Below are 27,344 nucleotides of genomic sequence, written 5' to 3'. Positions count from 1 at the left end.
AGGATTCAGATTATTGGGCAGACTAGATGGGCCAAATGGTTCTTATCTGCCGACACATTCTATGTTTCTATAGATCCGGCACTATGCCAATAGAACCAGCACCATGACTATAGATCCGGCACTATGCCAATAGAACTAGCACCATGACTATAGATCCGGCACTATGCCAATAGAACCAGCACCATGACTATAGATCCGGCACTATGCCAATAGAACTAGCACCATGACTATAGATCCGGCACTATGCCAATAGAACCAGCACCATGACTATAGATCCGGCACTATGCCAATAGAACTAGCACCATGACTATAGATCCGGCACTATGCCAATAGAACCAGCACCATGACTATAGATCCGGCACTGTGCCAATAGAACCAGCACCATGACTATAGATCTGGCACTATGCCAATAGAACCAGCACCATGCCTATAGATCCGGCACTATGCCAATAGAACTAGCACCATGACTATAGATCCGGCACTATGCCAATAGAACCAGCACCATGACTATAGATCCGGCACTGTGCCAATAGAACCAGCACCATGACTATAGATCTGGCACTATGCCAATAGAACCAGCACCATGCCTATAGGTCTGGCACTATGCCAATAGAACCAGCACCATGACTATAGATCCGGCACTATGACTATAGATCTTGCACCATGACTATAAATCTAGCACCATGCTTATGGATCTAACACTATATCTATAGCTCCAGCACCATTCCTATAGGTCCGACACCATGGCTATAGATCCAGCCCAATTCCTATAGATCTGTCATTGTGTTTCTATAGGTTTGGTGCTATGCCTATGGATCCAGCACTATGGCTATAGGTCCGGCACCATGCTAATAGAACCAGCACCATACCTATAGATCCAGTACCATGCCTATAGAACCAGCACCATGACTATAGATCCAGCACCATACCTATAGATCTAGCACCATGACTATAGATCCAGCACCATCACTAAAGATTCAGTACAATGCCTATAGATCCAGGACCATGACTATAGATCCAGCACCATGCCTATATATCCAGTACCATGCCTATAGATCCAGTACCATGACTATAGATCCAGCACCATGCCTATATATCCAGTACCATGCCTATAGATCCAGTACCATGACTATAGATCCAGCACCATGCCTATATATCCAGTACCATGCCTATGGGTCCGGCACTATGTTAATAGAACCAGCACCAGACCTATAGATCCAGTACCATGCCTATAGAACCAGCACCATACCTATAGATCCAGTACCATGCCTATGGGTCCAGCACTATGTTAATAGAACCAGCACCAGACCTATAGATCCAGTACCATGCCTATAGAACCAGCACCATACCTATAGATCCAGTACCATGCCTATGGGTCCGGCACTATGTTAATAGAACCAGCACCAGACCTATAGATCAAGTACCATGCCTATAGATCCAGCACCATGCCTATAGATCCAGCACCATGCCTATAGGTCCGGCACCATGTCTATAGATCCAGCACCATGCCTATAGATCCAGTACCATGCCTATAGGTCCGGCACCATGCTAATAGAACCAGCACCAGACCTATAGATCAATTACCATGCCTATAGATCCAGCACCATGCCTATAGATCCAGTACCATGCCTATAGGTCCGGCACTATATAGGTTCAGGTTCGATGCCTATAGGATTGTCATTGTGTTCCATTTGATCATAAGAAGCTGTGGAGGAGACTTTGGGCTCAGCACGTCCATAACCTTTCCGCCTATGCAGTAATATTCCTTCCAATTTGACTGGGACCCGACATGTTCCGGATTATTGGACTTTCTGGATTACCAGATTACACACCTTTTTAATAGTAATGGAAGGGGTGTTGGGGGTCTTCAGGCAGCAGAGGGTTAAGCCCATCTTGTACATCTGTAGACTGTGTGTATTTATTCTGTACAGTGGCGGGTCCGATCTGATGTATATACAGTCACAGGCGGGCCGGGTGGGCTGACACATGCCAAGTGTGACCGTGATGGTGTTTATATATATATATGGAGGTGCTGGATAGATAAATGAGGGACCGCGACGGGGGCAGACGTGAGGCCTTATCGCCCCTGTCTGGACGCTGTTGTGTCCGATGACATCATCTGCCGTCAGGAATCCGACAACTGGATCGGCACAGCCGCATTACATCATTGGATTGGTCACCTTTCGGCTGTGGGACACGTGAGGCATCGACAGAGTGCCCATTACCGTGCCAGGTGTTACGTTACAGTCTGCAAGCTTCGGTGCCGTTCACACTGAGCGCTATGCTGAAACCAGGGTGCCTCCAGCTGTTGCAAAACTACAACTCCCAGCATGCTGGGGGTTGTAGTTTTGCAATGCGGCTCTACCTAAGATTGTGACATCCATATGTTGTTTCTGGTCCCCATATTGTCTCACCCAGAGACCCCCCCCCCCCCCGACTCCTTGGCTGTAACCTAAACATTACGGTCTCTTCCTGTATGTGGCTGTCTATCTCTCCCGATACCTAGCAGTCAGCCTGCAAAAACTGTCTCTAACCTGTCTGTTGGTGTCTCGTCAGTGATCTTCCCCTGTGTGTCTCTCCTTGTATGTAGCAGTCTCTCCCCTCCACCTGTGGGGAGTCTCGCCTATATATGTCTGTATCTCCCCCTATATATATGTCTCTCCTATATGTGACTGTGTCTCCCTATATGTGACTGTCTCTCTCTCATATATGTGACTGTCTCTCCCTATACATGACTGTCTCTCTCCCCCATATATGTGACTGTCTACTTATATATGTTACTGTATCTCTCATATATGTCTCTCCCCTATACATGAGACTGTCTCTCCCCATATGTGACTGTCTCACTTATATATATATAATGACTGTTTCCTCCCTATATATATGACTCTCTCTCTATGCGAGTCTCTCCCTATATGATTCTCTCCCCTATATGTGACAGTCTCTTCCTATGTGACAGTCTCTTCCTATGTGACTGTCTCTTCCCTATATGTGACTGTCTCTCCCTACATGTGACTGTCTCTTTCCCCTATATGTGACTGTCTCTCCCCTATATGATTCTCTCCCTACATGTGACTGTCTCTCTCCTATATGTGACTGTCTCTTCCTATGTGACTGTCTCTTTCTCTACATGTGACTGTCTCTCTCCTATATATGACTGTCTCTTCCTATGTGACTGTCTCTCTCCCCTACATGTGACTGTCTCTCTCCTATATGTGACTGTCTCTTCCTATGTGACTGTCTCTCCCCTATATGTGACTGTCTCTCCCTATATATGACTCTCTCTCCTATATGTGACTGTCTCTCTCCTGTATGTGACTCTCTCTATCCCCTACATGTGACTGTCTCTTCCTATGTCACTCTCTCTCTCCTATATGTGACTGTCTCTCCCCTATATGTGACTGTCTCTTCCTATGTGACTCTCTCTCTCCCCTATATGTGACTGTCTCTTCCTATGTGACTCTCTCTCTCCCCTATATGTGACTGTCTCTTCCTATGTGACTCTCTCTCTCCCCTATATGTGACTGTATCTTCCTATGTGACTCTCTCTATCCCCTACATGTGACTGTCTCTCTCTCCTATATGTGACTGTCTCTCCCCTATATGTGACTGTCTCTTCCTATGTGACTCTCTCTCCCCTATATGTGACTGTCTCTTCCTATGTGACTCTCTCTCTCCCCTATATGTGACTGTCTCTCTCCTATGTGACTGTCTCTCTCCTATATGTGACTGTCTCTTTCCCTTATATCTCAGTCCCTTCCCCTCTCAGGTAATGACATGTAAATGAGTGATAGTGTGGAGGGTGCAGTGCCGGGGCCGGCCGGCAGGGGGAGCCCCGGAGCAGTCCCGTCCTCTCTCCTCAGTCTTCTCTCCGTCTCCTTCTCACAGGGACCCGCGAGCGGCTGGAGATCCGCGGAGCGTCCGGGGGGCAGCATGAGGGGGAGCACAGCCATCCTGCTACTGACCGCTGCCCTCCTGCCCCTGGTGGGGGCCAACTCCTGGTGGTGAGTACCCGGGGGCTGATACATTGTAACGAGTCTGTAAGGTGTCAGCTGTGTATAGGGAGGTGAGGGGGGGTACTGTGGTATAAGGCTGGGGGGCTTCTATATATAGAGAAGGGGCTGATACATTGTAACGAGTCTGTAAGGTGTCAGCTGTGTATATGGAGGTGAGGGGGGGGGGGTCCTGTGGTATAAGGCTGGGGGGCTTCTATATAGAGAAGAGGCTGATACATTGTAACGAGTCTGTAAGGTGTCAGCTGTGTATATGGAGGTGAGGGGGGTCCTGTGGTATAAGGCTGGGGGGCTTCTATATACAGAAGAGGCTGATACATTGTAACGAGTCTGTAAGGTGTCAGCTGTGTATAGGGAGGTGAGGGGGGGTCCTGTGGTATAAGGCTGGGGGGCTTCTATAGAGAAGAGGCTGATACATTGTAACGAGTCTGTAAGGTGTCAGCTGTGTATAGGGAGGTGAGGGGGTCCTGTGGTATAAGGCTGGGGGGCTTCTATATATAGAGAAGGGGCTGATACATTGTAACGAGTCTGTAAGGTGTCAGCTGTGTATAGGGTGGTGAGGGGGGGGGTACTGTGGTATAAGGCTGGGGGGCTTCTATATAGAGAAGGGGCTGATACATTGTAACGAGTCTGTAATGTGTCAGCTGTGTATAGGGAGGTGAGGGGGGTCCTGTAGTATAAGGTTGGGGGGCTTCTATAGAGAAGAGGCTGATACATTGTAACGAGTCTGTAAGGTGTCAGCTGTGTATAGGGTGGTGAGGGGGGTCCTGTGGTATAAGGCTGGGGGGCTTCTATATATAGAGAAGGGGCTGATACATTGTAACGAGTCTGTAAGGTGTCAGCTGTGTATAGGGAGGTGAGGGGGTCCTGTGGTATAAGGCTGGGGGGCTTCTATATAGAGAAGAGGCTGATACATTGTAACGAGTCTGTAAGGTGTCAGCCGTGTATATGGAGGTGAGGCGGGGGGGTCCTGTGGTATAAGGCTGGGGGGCTTCTATATACAGAAGAGGCTGATACATTGTAACGAGTCTGTAAGGTGTCAGCTGTGTATAGGGAGGTGAGGGGGTCCTGTGGTATAAGGCTGGGGGGCTTCTATATACAGAAGAGGCTGATACATTGTAACGAGTCTGTAAGGTGTCAGCTGTGTATATGGAGGTGAGGGGGGGGGTCCTGTGGTATAAGGTTGGGGGGCTTCTATAGAGAAGAGGCTGATACATTGTAACGAGTCTGTAAGGTGTCAGCTGTGTATAGGGAGGTGAGGGGGTCCTGTGGTATAAGGCTGGGGGGCTTCTATATACAGAAGAGGCTGATACATTGTAACGAGTCTGTAAGGTGTCAGCTGTGTATAGGGAGGTGAGGGGGGGTCCTGTGGTATAAGGCTGGGGGGCTTCTATATATAGAGAAGAGGCTGATACATTGTAACAAGTCTGTAAGGTGTCAGCTGTGTATAGGGAGGTGAGGGGGGTCCTGTGGTATAAGGCTGGGGGGCTTCTATATAGAGAAGAGGCTGATACATTGTAACGAGTCTGTAAGGTGTCAGCTGTGTATATGGAGGTGAGGGGGGGGGGTCCTGTGGTATAAGGCTGGGGGGCTTCTATATACAGAAGAGGCTGATACATTGTAACGAGTCTGTAAGGTGTCAGCTGTGTATAGGGAGGTGAGGGGGTCCTGTGGTATAAGGCTGGGGGGCTTCTATATACAGAAGAGGCTGATACATTGTAACGAGTCTGTAAGGTGTCAGCTGTGTATATGGAGGTGAGGGGGGGGGGTCCTGTGGTATAAGGTTGGGGGGCTTCTATAGAGAAGAGGCTGATACATTGTAACGAGTCTGTAAGGTGTCAGCTGTGTATAGGGAGGTGAGGGGGGGTCCTGTGGTATAAGGCTGGGGGGCTTCTATATATAGAGAAGAGGCTGATACATTGTAACAAGTCTGTAAGGTGTCAGCTGTGTATAGGGAGGTGAGGGGGTCCTGTGGTATAAGGCTGGGGGGCTTCTATATACAGAAGAGGCTGATACATTGTAACGAGTCTGTAAGGTGTCAGCTGTGTATATGGAGGTGAGGGGGGGGGTCCTGTGGTATAAGGTTGGGGGGCTTCTATAGAGAAGAGGCTGATACATTGTAACGAGTCTGTAAGGTGTCAGCTGTGTATAGGGAGGTGAGGGGGGGTCCTGTGGTATAAGGCTGGGGGGCTTCTATATATAGAGAAGAGGCTGATACATTGTAACAAGTCTGTAAGGTGTCAGCTGTGTATAGGGAGGTGAGGGGGGTCCTGTGGTATAAGGCTGGGGGGCTTCTATATACAGAAGAGGCTGATACATTGTAACGAGTCTGTAAGGTGTCAGCTGTGTATAGGGAGGTGAGGGGGGTCCTGTGGTATAAGGCTGGGGGGCTTCTATAGAGAAGAGGCTGATACATTGTAACGAGTCTGTAAGGTGTCAGCTGTGTATAGGGAGGTGAGGGGGGTCCTGTGGTATAAGGCTGGGGGGCTTCTATAGAGAAGAGGCTGATACATTGTAACGAGTCTGTAAGGTGTCAGCTGTGTATAGGGTGGTGAGGGGGGTCCTGTGGTATAAGGCTGGGGGGCTTCTATATACAGAAGAGGCTGATACATTGTAACGAGTCTGTAAGGTGTCAGCTGTGTATAGGGAGGTGAGGGGGTCCTGTGGTATAAGGCTGGGGGGCTTCTATATACAGAAGAGGCTGATACATTGTAACGAGTCTGTAAGGTGTCAGCTGTGTATATGGAGGTGAGGGGGGGGTCCTGTAGTATAAGGTTGGGGGGCTTCTATAGAGAAGAGGCTGATACATTGTAACGAGCCTGTAAGGTGTCAGCTGTGTATAGGGAGGTGAGGGGGTCCTGTGGTATAAGGCTGGGGGGCTTCTATATACAGAAGAGGCTGATACATTGTAACGAGTCTGTAAGGTGTCAGCTGTGTATATGGAGGTGAGGGGGGGGTCCTGTGGTATAAGGTTGGGGGGCTTCTATAGAGAAGAGGCTGATACATTGTAACGAGTCTGTAAGGTGTCAGCTGTGTATAGGGAGGTGAGGGGGTCCTGTGGTATAAGGCTTAGGGGGCTTCTATATACAGAAGAGGCTGATACATTGTAACGAGTCTGTAAGGTGTCAGCTGTGTATAGGGAGGTAAGGGGGGGTCCTGTGGTATAAGGCTGGGGGGCTTCTATATATAGAGAAGAGGCTGATACATTGTAACGAGTCTGCCATGTACAACAAGGTGGGGGGGGGGGGTCAGTTATGAGACAAGGAGACGCAGATCATAGACGAATGACAGTGTCCTGATATATGGAGGGGGGGGGGGGGTGAAGTGTCAGCTCCTGAGCTCAGGGAGATGGTGAGAATGTGTTCTCTGCAAAACCACAACCATCAGGACAAGATGGGAGTTGTAGTTCTGCACCACCTATTCCTATATGTAATGAACCTACAAATCCAGATGACACACTGTACCAGCACTGCATGAAGTGAAGCATGTCGTACAGTCATGGCCGTAAATGTTGTCCCCCCTGAAATGTTTCTATAAAATGAAGTATTTCTCACAGGAAAGGATTGAAGTAACACAGGTTTATTCCCTTTGTGTATATATATATATATATATAGATCTCCTCTCCTCTGTGTATATATATATATATATATATATATATATATATATATATAGATCTCCTCTCCTCTGTGTATATATATATATATATATATATATATATATATAGATCTCCTCTCCTCTGTATATATATATATATATATAGATCTCCTCTCCTCTGTATATATATATATATATATATATATATATATTGCAGTAACACAGGTTTTGCTATACACATGTTTATTCCCTTTGTGTGTATATATATATATATATATATCCTCAAAGAAGTGGAAGCGGCACTCCAAAATCACATCAAAGTAGTAGTTTATTCACTCATCTGTGTAAGCGACGTTTCGGCTTATCAATAAAGCCTTTTTCAAGCATGAAACAACAGTGCAAAAATGGTGTATATATACCCACCCCCCGATTGCACATGCAACAAGGAGGGGGCGTGTGCTCAAGATACAATAACAATAGTAATAAAACAGATCAGAGACCACAATCGGTCATATATAACAATATAAACAGTGAAGGGTGGTGAACCCATATACAATATTGAGTCCACAAACGTGCGATCATGTGTGGTACAATCAAGTAGTGTACATAATATCTTATAATTGATGTCTTGGTCCGGCATCAAGGGCGGCGCTCACCTGTTGACATGAACCTCCTCATGTCAACAGGTGAGCGCCGCCCTTGATGCCGGACCAAGACATCAATTATAAGATATTATGTACACTACTTGATTGTACCACACATGATCGCACGTTTGTGGACTCAATATTGTATATGGGTTCACCACCCTTCACTGTTTATATTGTTATATATGACCGATTGTGGTCTCTGATCTGTTTTATTACTATTGTTATTGTATCTTGAGCACACGCCCCCTCCTTGTTGCATGTGCAATCGGGGGGTGGGTATATATACACCATTTTTGCACTGTTGTTTCATGCTTGAAAAAGGCTTTATTGATAAGCCGAAACGTCGCTTACACAGATGAGTGAATAAACTACTACTTTGATGTGATTTTGGAGTGCCGCTTCCACTTCTTTGAGGATATTACGTTGGGGGTCGGTCTGCCCCTGAAGCTGAGCACCCAGACGGATCTAGAATCCTGTATCACGGTGCTTCTTCTTTGTTCTTCCTTTATATATATATATATATATAGATCTCCTCTCCTCTGTATATATATATATATATATAGATCTCCTCTCCTCTGTGTATATATATATATATATATAGATCTCCTCTCCTCTGTATATATATATATATATATAGATCTCCTCTCCTCTGTGTGTATATATATATATATATATATATATATATATATAGATATCCTCTCCTCTGTATGTATATATATATATATAGATCTCCTCTCCTCTGTATATATATATTGCAGTAACACAGGTTTTGCTATACACATGTTTATTCCCTTTGTGTATATATATATATATATATATATATATATATATATCTCCTCTCCTCTGTATATATATATATATATATATATCTCCTCTCCTCTGTATATATATATATATATATATCTCCTCTCCTCTGTATATATATATATATAGATCTCCTCTCCTCTGTATATATATATATATATATATATATATCTCCTCTCCTCTGTATATATATATATATATATAGATCTCCTCTCCTCTGTGTATATATATATATAGATCTCCTCTCCTCTGTATATATATATATATATATATATATATATATATGTATATATATATCTCCTCTCCTCTGTATATATATATATATATATATGTATATATATATCTCCTCTCCTCTGTATATATATATATATATATATATATATAGATCTCCTCTCCTCTGTGTGTATATATATATATATATATATATATATATATAGATCTCCTCTGTATATATATATTGCAGTAACACAGGTTTTGCTATACACATGTTTATTCCCTTTGTGTGTATATATATATATATATATATATATATATATAGATCTCCTCTCCTCTGTGTATATATATATATATAGATCTCCTCTCCTCTGTATATATATATATATATATAGATATCCTCTCCTCTGTGTATATATATATATATATATATAGATCTCCTCTCCTCTGTGTGTATATATATATATATATATATATATATATATATAGATCTCCTCTCCTCTGTATATATATATATAGATCTCCTCTCCTCTGTGTATATATATATATATATATATATATATATATATATATTGCAGTAACACAGGTTTTGCTATACACATGTTTATTCCCTTTGTGTATATATATATATATATATATAGATCTCCTCTCCTCTCCTCTGTGTATATATATAGATCTCCTCTCCTCTGTATATATATATATATATATATATATATATATATATATATATATATATAGATCTCCTCTCCTCTGTATATATATATAGATCTCCTTTCCTCTGTATATATATATTGCAGTAACACAGGTTTTGCTATACACATGTTTATTCCCTTTGTGTGTGTATATATATAGATCTCCTCTCCTCTGTATATATATATAGATCTCCTCTGTATATATATATATATATATATATATATATAGATCTCCTCTCCTCTGTATATATATATATATATAGATCTCCTCTCCTCTGTATATATATATATATATATATATATATTGCAGTAACACAGGTTTTGCTATACACATGTTTATTCCCTTTGTGTGTATTGGAACTAAACCAAAAGAGGAGGAAAAAAAGCAAATTGGACATAATGTCCCCAAACTCCAAAAATGGTCTGGACAAAATTATTGGCGCCTTTCATAATTGTGGATAAATAAGATTGTTTCCAGCCTGTGATGTTCCTTTATACTCACCTGGGGCAAGTAACAGGTGAGGGCAATATAAAAATCACACCTGAAAGCAGATAAAAAGGAGAGAAGTTCACTTAGTCTTTGCATTGTGTCTGTGTGTGTGTCACACTAAGCATGGACAACAGAAAGAGGAGAAGAGAACAGAAAGAGGAGAAGAGAACAGAAAGAGGAGAAGAGAACAGAAAGAGGAGGAGAGAACAGAAAGAGGAGAAGAGAGAACAGAAAGAGGAGGAGAGAACAGAAAGAGGAGGAGAGAACAGAAAGAGGAGAAGAGAGAACAGAAAGAGGAGAAGAGAGAACAGAAAGAGGAGAAGAGAGAACAGAAAGAGGAGAAGAGAGAACAGAAAGAGGAGAAGAGAGAACAGAAAGAGGAGAAGAGAGAACAGAAAGAGGAGAAGAGAGAACAGAAAGAGGAGAAGAGAACAGAAAGAGGAGAAGAGAGAACAGAAAGAGGAGAAGAGAGAACAGAAAGAGGAGAAGAGAGAACAGAAAGAGGAGAAGAGAGAACAGAAAGAGGAGAAGAGAGAACAGAAAGAGGAGAAGAGAGAACAGAAAGAGGAGAAGAGAGAACAGAAAGAGGAGAAGAGAGAACAGAAAGAGGAGAAGAGAACTGTCTGAGGACTTGGGAACCAAAATTGTGGAAAAATATCAACAATCTCCAGGTTACAAGTCCATCTCCAGAGATCTAGATTTGTCTTTGTCCACAGTGCGCAACATTATCAAGAAGTTTACACCCCATGGCCCTGTAGATAATCTCCCTGGGCGTGGACGGAAGAGAAAAACTGATGAAAGGTGTCAACGCAAGATAGTCCGGATGGGGGATAAGCAGCCCCAAACAAGTTCCAAAGATATTCAAGCTGTCCTGCAGGCTCAGGGAGCATCAGTGTCAGCGCAAACTATCCGGCGACATATAAATGAAATGAAATGCTATGGAGGAGACCCAGGAGGACCCCACTATGGAGGAGACCCAGGAGGACCCCACTATGGAGGAGACCCAGGAGGACCCCATTATGGAGGAGACCCAGGAGGACCCCACTATGGAGGAGACCCAGGAGGACCCCACTATGGAGGAGACCCAGGAGGACCCCACTATGGAGGAGACCCAGGAGGACCCCGCTGTGGAGGAGACCCAGGAGGACCCCGCTGTGGAGGAGACCCAGGAGGACCCCGCTGTGGAGGAGACCCAGGAGGACCCCACTGTGGAGGAGACCCAGGAGGACCCCACTCTGGAGGAGACCCAGGAGGACCCCACTCTGGAGGAGACCCAGGAGGACCCCACTCTGGAGGAGACCCAGGAGGACCCCACTCTGGAGGAGACCCAGGAGGACCCCACTGTGGAGGAGACCCAGGAGGACCCCACTGTGGAGGAGACCCAGGAGGACCCCACTGTGGAGGAGACCCAGGAGGACCCCACTGTGGAGGAGACCCAGGAGGACCCCACTGTGGAGGAGACCCAGGAGGACCCCACTGTGGAGGAGACCCAGGAGGACCCCACTGTGGAGGAGACCCAGGAGGACCCCACTATGGAGGAGACCCACGAGGACCCCACTATGGAGGAGACCCAGGAGGACCCCACTATGGAGGAGACCCAGGAGGACTCCACTGCTGACACCAAGACAGAAAAAAGCAAGACTACATTTTACCAAAATGAACTTGAGTAATCAAAATCCTTCTGGGAAAACGTCTTGTGGACAGATGAGACCAAGATAGATCTTTTTGGTAAAGCAAATCATTCTACTGTTTACCGAAAACGGAATGATGCCTACAAAGAAAAGAACACAGAACCTACAGTGACATATGGGGGAGGTCAGTGATGTTTTGGGTTGTTTTGCTGCCTCTGGCACTGGGGGCCTTGAATGTGTACAAGACATCATGAAATCTGAGGATTACCAATGGATTTTGGGTCGCACTGTACAGCCCAGTGTCAGAAAGCTGGGTTTGTGTCCGAGATCTTGGGTCTTCCAGCAGGACAATGACCCCAAACATACGTCAAAAAGCCCCAGAAATGGACGACAACAAAGTGCTGGAGAGTTCTGAAGTGTCAGCAATGAGTCCAGATCTAAATCCCATTGATCACCTGTGGAGAGATCTTATAATTACTGTTGGGAAAAGGCGCCGTCCAATAAGAGACCGGGAGCAGTTTGTAAAGGAAGAGTGGTCCAACATTCCGGCTGAGAGGTGTAAGAAGCTTATTGATGGTTATAGGAAGAGTGGTCCAACATTCCGGCTGAGAGGTGTAAGAAGCTTATTGATGCTTATAGGAAGAGTGGTCCAACATTCCGGCTGAGAGGTGTAAGAAGCTTATTGATGGTTATAGGAAGAGTGGTCCAACATTCCGGCTGAGAGGTGTAAGAAGCTTATTGATGGTTATAGGAAGAGTGGTCCAACATTCTGGCTGAGAGGTCTAAGGAGCTTATTGATGCTTATAGGAAGAGTGGTCCAACATTCCGGCTGAGAGGTGTAAGAAGCTTATTGATGCTTATAGGAAGAGTGGTCCAACAATCCGGCTGAGAGGTGTAAGAAGCTTATTGATGGTTATAGGAAGAGTGGTCCAACATTCCGGCTGAGAGGTGTAAGAAGCTTATTGATGCTTATAGGAAGAGTGGTCCAACATTCCGGCTGAGAGGTGTAAGAAGCTTATTGATGGTTATAGGAAGAGTGGTCCAACATTCCGGCTGAGAGGTGTAAGAAGCTTATTGATGCTTATAGGAAGAGTGGTCCAACATTCCGGCTGAGAGGTGTAAGAAGCTTATTGATGGTTATAGGAAGAGTGGTCCAACATTCCGGCTGAGAGGTCTAAGGAGCTTATTGATGCTTATAGGAAGAGTGGTCCAACATTCCGGCTGAGAGGTGTAAGAAGCTTATTGATGGTTATAGGAAGAGTGGTCCAACATTCCGGCTGAGAGGTCTAAGGAGCTTATTGATGCTTATAGGAAGAGTGGTCCAACATTCCGGCTGAGAGGTGTAAGAAGCTTATTGATGCTTATAGGAAGAGTGGTCCAACAATCCGGCTGAGAGGTGTAAGAAGCTTATTGATGGTTATAGGAAGAGTGGTCCAACATTCCGGCTGAGAGGTGTAAGAAGCTTATTGATGGTTATAGGAAGAGTGGTCCAACATTCCGGCTGAGAGGTGTAAGAAGCTTATTGATGCTTATAGGAAGAGTGGTCCAACATTCCGGCTGAGAGGTGTAAGAAGCTTATTGATGCTTATAGGAAGAGTGGTCCAACATTCCGGCTGAGAGGTGTAAGAAGCTTATTGATGGTTATAGGAAGAGTGGTCCAACATTCTGGCTGAGAGGTCTAAGGAGCTTATTGATGCTTATAGGAAGAGTGGTCCAACATGCCGGCTGAGAGGTGTAAGAAGCTTATTGATGGTTATAGGAAGAGACTGATTTCACTTATTTTTTTTCCCAAAGGCTGTGCAACCAAATATTAAGTTAAGGGGCCAATAATTGTGTCCGGCCCATTTTTGGAGTTTGGTGACATTATGTCCAATTTGCTTTTTTCCTCCTTTTTTGGTTTAGTTCCAATACACACAAAGGGAATAAACATGTGTATAGCAAAACCTGTGTTACTGCAATATATATATATATACAGAGGAGAGGAGATATATATATATATATATATACACACAAAGGGAATAAACATGTGTATAGCAAAACATGTGTTACTGCAATATATATATATATATATATACAGAGGAGATCTATATATATATACACACAAAGGGAATAAACCTGTGTTACTGCAATCCTTTCCTGTGAGAAATACTTCATTATATAGAAAAACGTCAGGGGGGCCAACATTTACGGCCATGACTTTATGCAGTGTCCTGGATATATACTGGTAGAGGTATGGACTGTCTCTACCAGTGTTTCCTAACCAGGGTGCCTCCAGCTGTTGCTAAACTACAACTCCCAGCATGCCCAGATAGCCTCCAGCACTTAGGAGAGGGGATAAACCCCAGTGGAGGAAGGAAACCTGTAGGGAAACCATGGCTGGAGGATTGACATTCCCTTGGGCTTAGAGCAGTGTTGACCAAATAGGGCGGGCATGTTGGGAATTGTAGTTTTTGCAACAGCTGGAGGCACTTAAGCAACACTGGTCTATGTAAAGGTCTGTAATGGGGTACAGAGGGGTCCCCCCCAAGTTCATATGGGACCCTCCTCTATCAGTTGTGTGAATAAAGAAGGGTTCTGGGTGGAGTTCCTCTGTAACCTGTCTTCTCTCCTGTTCCAGGTCGATGGCCCTAAACCCCATCCAGAGGCCGGAGATGTATATAATCGGTGCCCAGCCCCTGTGCAGCCAGCTGAGTGGCCTATCCCCCGGGCAGAGGAAGCTGTGCCACCTGTACCAGGACCACATGGTCTACATTGGGGAAGGGGCCAAAACGGGCATCAAGGAGTGCCAGTACCAGTTCAAGCAGAGGAGGTGGAACTGCAGCACTGTGGACAACGCCTCCGTCTTCGGCAGAGTCATGCAGATCGGTGAGAACCCCCGAAAATGTTCAGATCCCCCTGGAAATGTCAGTCCCTGAATTGTCCTTTTCTGCTCTTATTCTGTGTGTGTATATATATATATACACTGCACAGTACCACTCCTCCTGACCTGTATACTCAATACTGAGTGTTCTGTAAATACTACAGGATTTTGGGATGTCCTTTATTTTTGGGGTCTTCTCACATCCAGTCTTCATATATCAGGGTTCTATGTTTTGGGTGCAGCCCCCGGCCCCCTCCCCCACCATTAACCCTTTGATTTGAGGTGTGAGGTCCCATTGTGTAGATCCCTTTGATATGGAGAGGAGCTGCAGATCCGGGCCTGGGCTGATGCCACATAATAAAGATAGGTGTTAAAGGGGCCGTCCACCCCCCAGCCCCCGCATTCCTAATCCTGTGAGGGGGATTACTGGCACCATTAGTACTACATCACTTTCCCCTTCAAACAAAGTGAAAACAAATAGGGAGATCAGAAGACCCTCTAATCGGTGCTACAGAGACCTGGCCATAGACCCCCGTATAGGGAAGACCCTCTAATCACTGCTACAGAGACCTGGCCATAGACCCCCGTATAGGGAAGACCCTCTAATCACTGCTACAGAGACCTGGCCATAGACCCCCATACAGAGAAGACCCTCTAATCACTGCTACAGAGACCTGGCCATAGACCCCCATATAGAGAAGACCCTCTAATTACTACTACAGAGACCTGGCCATAGACCCCCATACAGAGAAGACCCTCTAATCACTGCTACAGAGACCTGGCCATAGACCCCCATATAGAGAAGACCCTCTAATTACTGCTACAGAGACCTGACATAGACCCCCATATAGAGAAGACCCTCTAATCAGTGCTACAGAGCTACCACTGCCTGATCAGAGACCCTGATAAAGAGTTGACCCCAGAGATGTGTACAGGAGGGTCTCACATCTACTGCTCCTGACTATAGACCCCCATACAGAGAAGACCCCAGAGATATGTACAGGAGGGTCTCACATCTACTGCTCCTGACCATAGACCCCCATACAGAGAAGACCCCAGAGATATGTATAGGAGGGTCTCACATCTACTGCTCCTGACCATAGACCCCCATACAGAGAAGACCCCAGAGATATGTATAGGAGGGTCTCACATCTACTGCTCCTGACTATAGACCCCCATACAGAGAAGACCCCAGAGATATGTATAGGAGGGTCTCACATCTACTGCTCCTGACCATAGACCCCCATACAGAGAAGACCCCAGAGATATGTACAGGAGGGTCTCACATCTACTGCTCCTGACTATAGACCCCCATACAGAGAAGACCCCAGATATATGTACAGGAGGGTCTCACATCTACTGCTCCTGACTATAGACCCCCATATAGAGAAGACCCCAGAGATATGTATAGGAGGGTCTCACATCTACTGCTCCTGACTATAGACCCCATACAGAGAAGACCCCAGAGATATGTACAGGAGGGTCTCACATCTACTGCTCCTGACTATAGACCCCCATACAGAGAAGACCCCAGAGATATGTATAGGAGGGTCTCACATCTACTGCTCCTGACTATAGACCCCCATACAGAGAAGACCCCAGAGATATGTACAGGAGGGTCTCACATCTACTGCTCCTGACTATAGACCCCCATACAGAGAAGACCCCAGAGATATGTACAGGAGGGTCTCACATCTACTGCTCCTGACCATAGACCCCTATACAGAGAAGACCCCAGAGATATGTACAGGAAGGTCTCACATCTACTGCTCCTGACTATAGACCCCCATACAGAGAAGACCCCAGAGATATGTACAGGAGGGTCTCACATCTACTGCTCCTGACTATAGACCCCCATACAGAGAAGACTCCAGAGATATGTACAGGAAGGTCTCACATCTACTGCTCCTGACTATAGACCCCCCATACAGAGAAGACCCCAGAGATATGTATAGGAGGGTCTCACATCTACTGCTCCTGACTATAGACCCCAATATACAAGAGACCCCAGAGATATGTATAGGAGGGTCTCACATCTACTGCTCCTGACCATAGACCCCCATACAGAGAAGACCCCAGAGATATGTATAGGAGGGTCTCACATCTACTGCTCCTGACTATAGACCCCCATATACAGGAGACCCCAGAGATATGTATAGGAGGGTCTCACATCTACTGCTCCTGACTATAGACCCCCATACAGAGAAGACCCCAGAGATATGTACAGGAGGGTCTCACATCTACTGCTCCTGACTATAGACCCCCATACAGAGAAGACCCCAGAGATATGTACAGGAGGGTCTCACATCTACTGCTCCTGACTATAGACCCCCATACAGAGAAGACCCCAGAGATATGTATAGGAGGGTCTCACATCTACTGCTCCTGACTATAGACCCCCATACAGAGAAGACCCCAGATATATGTACAGGAGGGTCTCACATCTACTGCTCCTGACTATAGACCCCATACAGGGAAGACCCCAGAGATATGTATAGGAGGGTCTCACATCTACTGCTCCTGACCATAGACCCCCATACAGAGAAGACCCCAGAGATATGTATAGGAGGGTCTCACATCTACTGCTCCTGACTATAGACCCCCATACAGAGAAGACCCCAGATATATGTACAGGAGGGTCTCACATCTACTGCTCCTGACTATAGACCCCCATATACAGTAGACCCCAGAGATATGTACAGGAGGGTCTCACATCTACTGCTCCTGACCATAGACCCCCATACAGAGAAGACCCCAGAGATATATATAGGAGGGTCTCACATCTACTGCTCCTGACTATAGACCCCCATACAGAGAAGACCCCAGAGATATGTACAGGAGGGTCTCACATCTACTGCTCCTGACTATAGACCCCCATACAGAGAAGACCCCAGAGATATGTATAGGAGGGTCTCACATCTACTGCTCCTGACCATAGACCCCCATATACAGGAGACCCCAGAGATATGTACAGGAGGGTCTCACATCTACTGCTTCTGACTATAGACCCCCATACAGAGAAGACCCCAGAGATATGTACAGGAGGGTCTCACATCTACTGCTCCTGACCATAGACCCCCATACAGAGAAGACCCCAGAGATATGTATAGGAGGGTCTCACATCTACTGCTCCTGACCATAGACCCCCATACAGAGAAGACCCCAGAGATATGTATAGGAGGGTCTCACATCTACTGCTCCTGACTATAGACCCCCCATACAGAGAAGACCCCAGAGATATGTATAGGAGGGTCTCACATCTACTGCTCCTGACTATAGACCCCAATATACAAGAGACCCCAGAGATATGTATAGGAGGGTCTCACATCTACTGCTCCTGACCATAGACCCCCATACAGAGAAGACCCCAGAGATATGTATAGGAGGGTCTCACATCTACTGCTCCTGACTATAGACCCCCATATACAGGAGACCCCAGAGATATGTATAGGAGGGTCTCACATCTACTGCTCCTGACTATAGACCCCCATACAGAGAAGACCCCAGAGATATGTACAGGAGGGTCTCACATCTACTGCTCCTGACTATAGACCCCCATACAGAGAAGACCCCAGAGATATGTACAGGAGGGTCTCACATCTACTGCTCCTGACTATAGACCCCCATACAGAGAAGACCCCAGATATATGTACAAGAGGGTCTCACATCTACTGCTCCTGACTATAGACCCCATACAGGGAAGACCCCAGAGATATGTACAGGAGGGTCTCACATCTACTGCTCCTGACTATAGACCCCCATACAGAGAAGACCCCAGAGATATGTACAGGAGGGTCTCACATCTACTGCTCCTGACTATAGACCCCCATACAGAGAAGACCCCAGAGATATGTATAGGAGGGTCTCACATCTACTGCTCCTGACTATAGACCCCCATACAGAGAAGACCCCAGAGATATGTATAGGAGGGTCTCACATCTACTGCTCCTGACCATAGACCCCCATACAGAGAAGACTCCAGAGATATGTACAGGAAGGTCTCACATCTACTGCTCCTGACTATAGACCCCCATACAGAGAAGACTCCAGAGATATGTACAGGAAGGTCTCACATCTACTGCTCCTGACTATAGACCCCCATACAGAGAAGACCCCAGAGATATGTATAGGAGGGTCTCACATCTACTGCTCCTGACCATAGACCCCCATACAGAGAAGACCCCAGAGATATGTATAGGAGGGTCTCACATCTACTGCTCCTGACTATAGACCCCCATACAGAGAAGACCCCAGATATATGTACAGGAGGGTCTCACATCTACTGCTCCTGACTATAGACCCCCATATACAGGAGACCCCAGAGATATGTACAGGAGGGTCTCACATCTACTGCTCCTGACCATAGACCCCCATACAGAGAAGACCCCAGAGATATATATAGGAGGGTCTCACATCTACTGCTCCTGACTATAGACCCCCATACAGAGAAGACCCCAGAGATATGTACAGGAGGGTCTCACATCTACTGCTCCTGACTATAGACCCCCATACAGAGAAGACCCCAGAGATATGTATAGGAGGGTCTCACATCTACTGCTCCTGACCATAGACCCCCATATACAGGAGACCCCAGAGATATGTACAGGAGGGTCTCACATCTACTGCTTCTGACTATAGACCCCCATACAGAGAAGACCCCAGAGATATGTACAGGAGGGTCTCACATCTACTGCTCCTGACTATAGACCCCCATACAGAGAAGACCCCAGAGATATGTACAGGAGGGTCTCACATCTACTGCTCCTGACCATAGACCCCCATACAGAGAAGACCCCAGAGATATGTATAGGAGGGTCTCAGACTGGAGAAAGTTGTTTATGGTGCCCACCAATGTATTCATGCCCAGGGGCAAACATTCTCCCAGCACCCGCACCTTGAGGGGTCCCGGCACCTTATCAGCACCCATGTCTTCCCTCAGGAGGACCCTTTATCTCCTCGGTGCCCTGTGGATTCCTGCATGTTATTAACCCTTAAACAACCCACCCTGCCCAATTCCCTCCCTGAAAACCTGGCACCAGTGCTCCCTAAGCCGCAGTACCAACAGAGCCATGTGGTGTCACTGTGGAGCAGATACATAGACAGATATAGGAGGCCGGGTACCCATCCTGCGGCCTCTGCGGGGTCTCCCGTGCCCCTGTGTCAGTACCAGTGCAGCCCCCGCCTGTGGAATAGGCTTTATCTGTAATCACTATGCAGAGACTCCGGGCCCCGAGGGGCCGATCGCTATCTGATGTGTCTGACATAGTTCACACTGAGCTGTCAGCGCTGCACCAGGGCGCAGGAATAATGTAGAACAACGAGTCCCAGCATGACCTGCAGCTATAGGCTGGAGATGGTGTCATGTGGTACAAGGGGTGAATACAAGACCCCCTGCTGGGAGCAAAACATACAGTGCAGACCCCCCCATAGGGACCTTCATTTGTCCATCTAATAGGGACAAAACATAAAGGGTTTGTCCTACAAGGTTGAACGAGCCCTACAGCGTCTGCTACAAGAGAATTCTGATACACTGTAACGAGCCCTACAGCGTCTGCTACAAGAGAATTCTGATACACTGTAACGAGCCCTACAGGGTCTGCTACAAGAGAATTCTGATACACTGTAACGAGCCCTACAGCGTCTGCTACAAGAGAATTCTGATACACTGTAACGAGCCCTACAGGGTCTGCTACAAGAGAATTCTGATACACTGTAACGAGCCCTACAGCGTCTGCTACAAGAGAATTCTGATACACTGTAACGAGCCCTACAGCGTCTGTTACAAGAGAATTCTGATACACTGTAACGAGCCCTACAGGGTCTGCTACAAGAGAATTCTGATACACTGTAACGAGCCCTACAGGGTCTGCTACAAGAGAATTCTGATACACTGTAATGAGCCCTACAGGGTCTGCTACAAGAGAATTCTGATACACTGTAACATCCATACAGGATCTGCTACAAGAGATAATTCTGATACACTGTAACGAGCCCTACAGCGTCTGCTACAAGAGAATTCTGATACACTGTACAAACATAAAGGGTTTGTCCTACAAGGTTGAACGAGCCCTACAGCGTCTGCTACAAGAGAATTCTGATACACTGTAACGAGCCCTACAGGGTCTGCTACAAGAGAATTCTGATACACTGTAACGAGCCCTACAGCGTCTGCTACAAGAGAATTCTGATACACTGTAACGAGCCCTACAGGGTCTGCTACAAGAGAATTCTGATACACTGTAACGAGCCCTACAGCGTCTGCTACAAGAGAATTCTGATACACTGTAACGAGCCCTACAGCGTCTGTTACAAGAGAATTCTGATACACTGTAACGAGCCCTACAGGGTCTGCTACAAGAGAATTCTGATACACTGTAACGAGCCCTACAGCGTCTGCTACAAGAGAATTCTGATACACTGTAACGAGCCCTACAGCGTCTGCTACAAGAGAATTCTGATACACTGTAACGAGCCCTACAGCGTCTGCTACAAGAGAATTCTGATACAGTGTAACGAGCCCTACAGCGTCTGCTACAAGAGAATTCTGATACACTGTAACGAGCCCTACAGCGTCTGCTAGAAGAGAATTCTGATACACTGTAACGAGCCCTACAGCGTCTGCTACAAGAGAATTCTGATACAGTGTAACGAGCCATACAGCGTCTGCTACAAGAGAATTCTGATACACTGTAACGCGCCCTACAGCGTCTGCTACAAGAGAATTCTGATACACTGTAACGAGCCCTACAGCGTCTGCTACAATAGAATTCTGATACAGTGTAATGAGCCCTACAGGGTCTGCTACAAGAGAATTCTGATACAGTGTAACGAGCCCTACAGCGTCTGCTACAAGAGAATTCTGATACACTGTAACGCGCCCTACAGCGTCTGCTACAAGATAATTCTGATACACTGTAATGAGCCCTACAGGGTCTGCTACAAGAGAATTCTGATACACTGTAACGAGCCCTACAGGGTCTGCTACAGGAGAGAATTCTGATACACTGTAACAATCCATACAGGGTCTGCTACAAGAGAGAATTCTGATACACTGTAACATCCATACAGGGTCTGCTACAAGACAATTCTGATACACTGTAACGAGCCCTACAGGGTCTGCTACAAGAGAATTCTGATACACTGTAACGAGCCCTACAGCGTCTGCTACAAGAGAATTCTGATAAACTGTAACGAGCCCTACAGCGTCTGCTACATGAGAATTCTGATACACTCTAACGAGCCCTACAGGGTCTGCTACAAGAGAATTCTGATACACTGTAACAAGCCCTACAGGGTCTGCTACAATATAATTCTGATACAGTGTAACGAGCCCTACAGGGTCTGCTACAAGATAATTCTGATACACTGTAACGAGCCCTACAGCGTCTGCTACAAGATAATTCTGATACACTGTAACGAGCCCTACAGGGTCTGCTACAAGATAATTCTGATACACTGTAACGAGCCCTACAGGGTCTGCTACAAGAGAATTCTGATACACTGTAATGAGCCCTACAGGGTCTGCTACAAGAGAATTCTGATACACTGTAACATCCATACAGGATCTGCTACAAGAGATAATTCTGATACAGTGTAACGAGCCCTACAGCGTCTGCTACAAGAGAATTCTGATACACTGTACAAACATAAAGGGTTTGTCCTACAAGGTTGAATGAGCCCTACAGGGTCTGCTAGCAGAGAATTCTGATACACTGTAACAATCCATACAGGGTCTACTACAAGAGAATTCTGATACACTGTAACATCCATACAGGGTCTGCTACAAGAAAATTCTGATACACTGTAACGAGCCCTACAGGGTCTGCTACAGGAGAGAATTCTGATACACTGTAACAATCCATACAGGGTCTGCTACAAGAGAGAATTCTGATACACTGTAACATCCATACAGGGTCTGCTACAAGAAAATTCTGATACACTGTAACCAGCCCTACAGGGTCTGCTACAAGAGAATTCTGATACACTGTAACGAGCCCTACAGGGTCTGCTACAAGAGAGAATTCTGATACACTGTAACAATCCATACAGGGTCTGCTACAGGAGAGAATTCTGATACACAGTAACGAGCCATGCAGGGGCTCTCTCCTCTAGTGACCACCTAGTCTCTTTAGATGTTCTCTCTCCTCTAGTGACCACAAAGTCTCTTCAGATGTCCTCTCTCCTCTAGTGACCACCTAGACTCTTTAGATGTCCTCACTCCCTAAGTGACCACTGAGTCTCTTTAGATGTCCTCTCTCCTCCAGTGACCAGTCTCTTTTAGATGTCCTTTCTCCTCTAGTGACCACTGAATCTCTTCAGATGTTCTCTCTCCTCTAGTGACCACCTAGTCTCTTTAGATGTCCTCTCTCCTCTATTGACTACCGAGGCTCTTCTTATGTTCTCCCTCCTCTAGTGACCATCAACCCTTTTTAGATGTCCCCTCTCCTCTAGTGACCACTGAGTCTCTTCAGATGTTTTCTCTCCTCTAGTGACCATTTACCCATTTAGATGTCCTCTCTCCTCTAGTTACCACCTAGTCTCTTTAGATGTCCTCTTCGCTAGTGACCAGTCTCTTCACATGTTCTCTCTCCTCTAGTGACTACCTAGTCTCTTTAGATGTCCTGTGTCCTCTAGTGACAACTGAGTCTCTTTAGATGTCCTGTGTCCTCTAGTGACCACAGAGTCTCTTTAGAGCCATTCTATATTGTCCAATCTTGTTCCCCCCTTTCAGGAAGCAGAGAAGCGGCCTTCACATACGCCATCAGCGCGGCGGGAGTGGTGAACGCCATCAGCCGCGCCTGCCGGGAGGGGGAGCTGTCGTCCTGTGGCTGCAGCCGGACGTCTCGCCCCAAAGACTTACCGCGGGACTGGCTGTGGGGCGGCTGCGGGGATAACGTGGACTACGGCTACCGCTTCGCCAAGGAATTTGTGGACGCCAGGGAGAGGGAAAAGAATTACCCTAAAGGGTCGGAGGAGCAGGCACGGGCGCTGATGAACATGCAGAACAATGAGGCCGGCCGCAGGGTGAGTCACCATTACCGCTATGTACCGCCATGTTCGGTTATTGTTCCCTGGTAACAGCCATTTTCAATAGCAAAAGATACATAAAGTCATGGCTGTAAATGTTGGCACCCCTGGAATTTTTTCTATAAAATGAGGTATTTCTCACAGGAAAGGATTGCAGTAACACAGGTTTTGCTATACACATGTTTATTCCCTTTGTGTATATATATATATAGATCTCCTCTCCTCTGTGTATATATATATATATATATATATAGATCTCCTCTCCTCTGTATATATATATATATATATATAGATCTCCTCTCCTCTGTATATATATATATATAGATCTCCTCTCCTCTGTATATATATATATATATTGCAGTAACACAGGTTTTGCTATACACATGTTTATTCCCTTTGTGTATATATATATATATATAGATCTCCTCTCCTCTGTATATATATATATATATATATAGATCTCCTCTCCTCTGTATATATATATATATATATAGATCTCCTCTCCTCTGTATATATATATATAGATCTCCTCTCCTCTGTATATATATATATATAGATCTCCTCTCCTCTGTATATATATATATATATATATATATATATAGATCTCCTCTCCTCTGTATATATATATATATATATATATATATATATATATATATATATATATATATATTGCAGTAACACAGGTTTTGCTATCCACATGTTTATTCCCTTTGTGTGTATTGGAACTAAACCAAAAAAGGAGGAAAAAAAGCAAATTGGACATAATGTCACCAAACTCCAAAAATGGGCAAAATTATTGGCCCCTTAACTTAATATTTGGTTGCACAACCTTTGGAGAAAATAAGTGAAATCAGTGTCTTCCTATAAGCATCAATAAGCTCCTTACACCTCTCAGCCGGAATGTTGGACCACTCTTTCTATAACCATCAATAAGCTTCTTACACCTCTCAGCTGGAATGTTGGACCACTCTTCCTATAAGCATCAATAAGCTTCTTACACCTCTCAGCCGGAATGTTGGACCACTCTTCCTATAACATCAATAAGCTTCTTATACCTCTCAGCCGGAATGTTGGGCCACTCTTCCTATAACCATCAATAAGCTTCTTACACCTCTCAGCCGGGATGTTGGACCACTCTTCCTATAACCATCAATAAGCTTCTTACACCTCTCAGCCGGAATGTTGGACCACTCTTCCTATAACCATCAATAAGCTTCTTACACCTCTCAGCTGGAATGTTGGACCACTCTTCCTTTACAAACTGCTCCCGGTCTCTTATTGGACGGCGCCTTTTCCCAACAGTAATTTTAGGATCTCTCCACAGGTGATCAATGGGATTTAGATCTGGACTCATTGCTGACACTTCAGAACTCTCCAGCGCTTTGTTGTCACCATTTCTGGGGCTTTTTGACGTATGTTTGGGGTCATTGTCCTGCTGGAAGACCCAAGATCTCGGACACAAACCCAGCTTTCTGACACTGGGCTGTACAGTGCGACCCAAAATCCATTGGTAATCCTCAGATTTCATGATGTCTTGTACACATTCAAGGCCCCCAGTGCCAGAGGCAGCAAAACAACCCAAAACATCACTGACCTCCTCCATATGTCACTGTAGGTTCTGTGCTCTTTTCTTTGTAGGCCTCATTCCGTTTTCGGTAAACAGTAGAATGATTTGCTTTACCAAAACCTCTATCTTGGTCTCATCTGTCCACAAGACGTTTTCCCAGAAGGATTTTGGTTACTCAAGTTCATTTTGGTAAAATGTAGTCTTACTTTTTTATGTCTCTGTGTCAGCAGTGGGGTCCTCCTGGGTCTCCTCCATAGTGGGGTCCTCCTGGGTCTCCTCCATAGCGGGGTCCCCCTGGGTCTCCTCCATAGTGGGGTCCACCTGGGTCTCCTCCATAGTGGGGTCCTCCTGGGTCTCCTCCATAGTGGGGTCCTCCTGGGTCTCCTCCATAGCGGGGTCCCCCTGGGTCTCCTCCATAGTGGGGTCCACCTGGGTCTCCTCCATAGTGGGGTCCACCTGGGTCTCCTCCATAGTGGGGTCCTCCTGGGTCTCCTCCATAGCGGGGTCCTCCTGGGTCTCCTCCATAGTGGGGTCCTCCTGGGTCTCCTCCTTAGTGGGGTCCTCCTGGGTCTCCTCCATAGTGGGGTCCTCCTGGGTCTCCTCCATAGTGGGGTCCTCCTGGGTCTCCTCCATAGTGGGGTCCTCCTGGGTCTCCTCCATAGTGGGGTCCTCCTGGGTCTCCTCCATAATGGGGTCCTCCTGGGTCTCCTCCACAGTGGGGTCCTCCTGGGTCTCCTCCACAGTGGGGTCCTCCTGGGTCTCCTCCACAGTGGGGTCCTCCTGGGTCTCCTCCACAGTGGGGCCCTCCTGGGTCTCCTCCACAGTGGGGCCCTCCTGGGTCTCCTCCATAATGGGGTCCTCCTGAGTCTCCTCCATAGTGGGGTCCTCCTGGGTCCCTCCACAGTGGGGTCCTCCTGGGTCTCCTCCATAGTGGGGTCCTCCTCGGTCTCCCTCCATAGTGGGGTCCTCCTCGGTCTCCCTCCATAGTGGGGTCCTACTCGGTCTCCTCCATAGCATTTCATTTCATTTATATGTGGACGGATAGTTCGCGCTGACACTGATGCTCCCTGATCCTGCAGGACAGCTTGAATATCTTTGGAACTTGTTTGGGGATGCTTATCCACCATCCGGACTATCCTGTGTTGACACCTTTCATCAGTTTTTCTCTTCCGTCCACGCCCAGGGAGATTATCTACAGGGCCATGGGGTGTAAACTTCTTGATAATGTTGCGCACTGTGGACAAAGACAAATCTAGATCTCTGGAGATGGACGTGTAACCTTGAGATTGTTGATATTTTTCCACAATTTTGGTTCCCAAGTCCTCAGACATTTCTCTTCTCCTCTTTCTGTTCTCTTCTCCACTTTCTGTTCTCTTCTCCTCTTTCTGTTCTCTTCTCCTCTTTCTGTTCTCTTCTCCTCTTTCTGTTGTCCATGCTTAGTATGACACACACAGACACACAATGCAAAGACTAAGTGAACTTCTCTCCTTTTTATCTGCTGTCAGGTGTGATTTTTATATTGCCCCCCCCTGTTACTTGCCCCAGGTGAGTATAAAGGAACATCACAGGCTGGAAACAATCTTATTTATCCACAATTATGAAAGGGGCCAATAATTGTGTCCAGACCATTTTTGGAGTTTGGTGACATTATGTCCAATTTGCTTTTTTTCCTCCTTTTTTGGTTTAGTTCCAATACAGACAAAGGGAATAAACATGTATATAGCAAAACATGTGTTACTGCAATATATATATATATACAGAGGAGAGGAGATCTATATATATACATACAGAGGAGAGGAGATCTAT

General features: G+C 46.0%; 1 protein-coding gene across 5 annotated transcripts in view; it reads left to right on the top strand.

Annotated features, from left to right (window-relative positions):
- The window catches only part of WNT5B (Wnt family member 5B), a 148,443-nt gene that overhangs the window by 108,110 nt on the left and 12,989 nt on the right, over nucleotides 1-27,344 (top strand). For all 5 annotated transcript variants that reach the window (XM_056517861.1, XM_056517858.1, XM_056517862.1 and 2 more), the window contains exons 2-4: nucleotides 3,889-4,004; nucleotides 14,702-14,949; nucleotides 23,676-23,968. In XM_056517861.1, the coding sequence (XP_056373836.1) occupies nucleotides 3,889-4,004; nucleotides 14,702-14,949; nucleotides 23,676-23,968 (657 nt within the window). The remainder of the gene's footprint in view (nucleotides 1-3,888; nucleotides 4,005-14,701; nucleotides 14,950-23,675; nucleotides 23,969-27,344) is intronic.

Source organism: Hyla sarda, chromosome 4 (genome assembly GCF_029499605.1).
Source record: "Hyla sarda isolate aHylSar1 chromosome 4, aHylSar1.hap1, whole genome shotgun sequence".
NCBI classification, from domain to species: domain Eukaryota; kingdom Metazoa; phylum Chordata; class Amphibia; order Anura; family Hylidae; genus Hyla; species Hyla sarda.
This window is presented reverse-complemented; position numbering and strand designations above follow the sequence as displayed.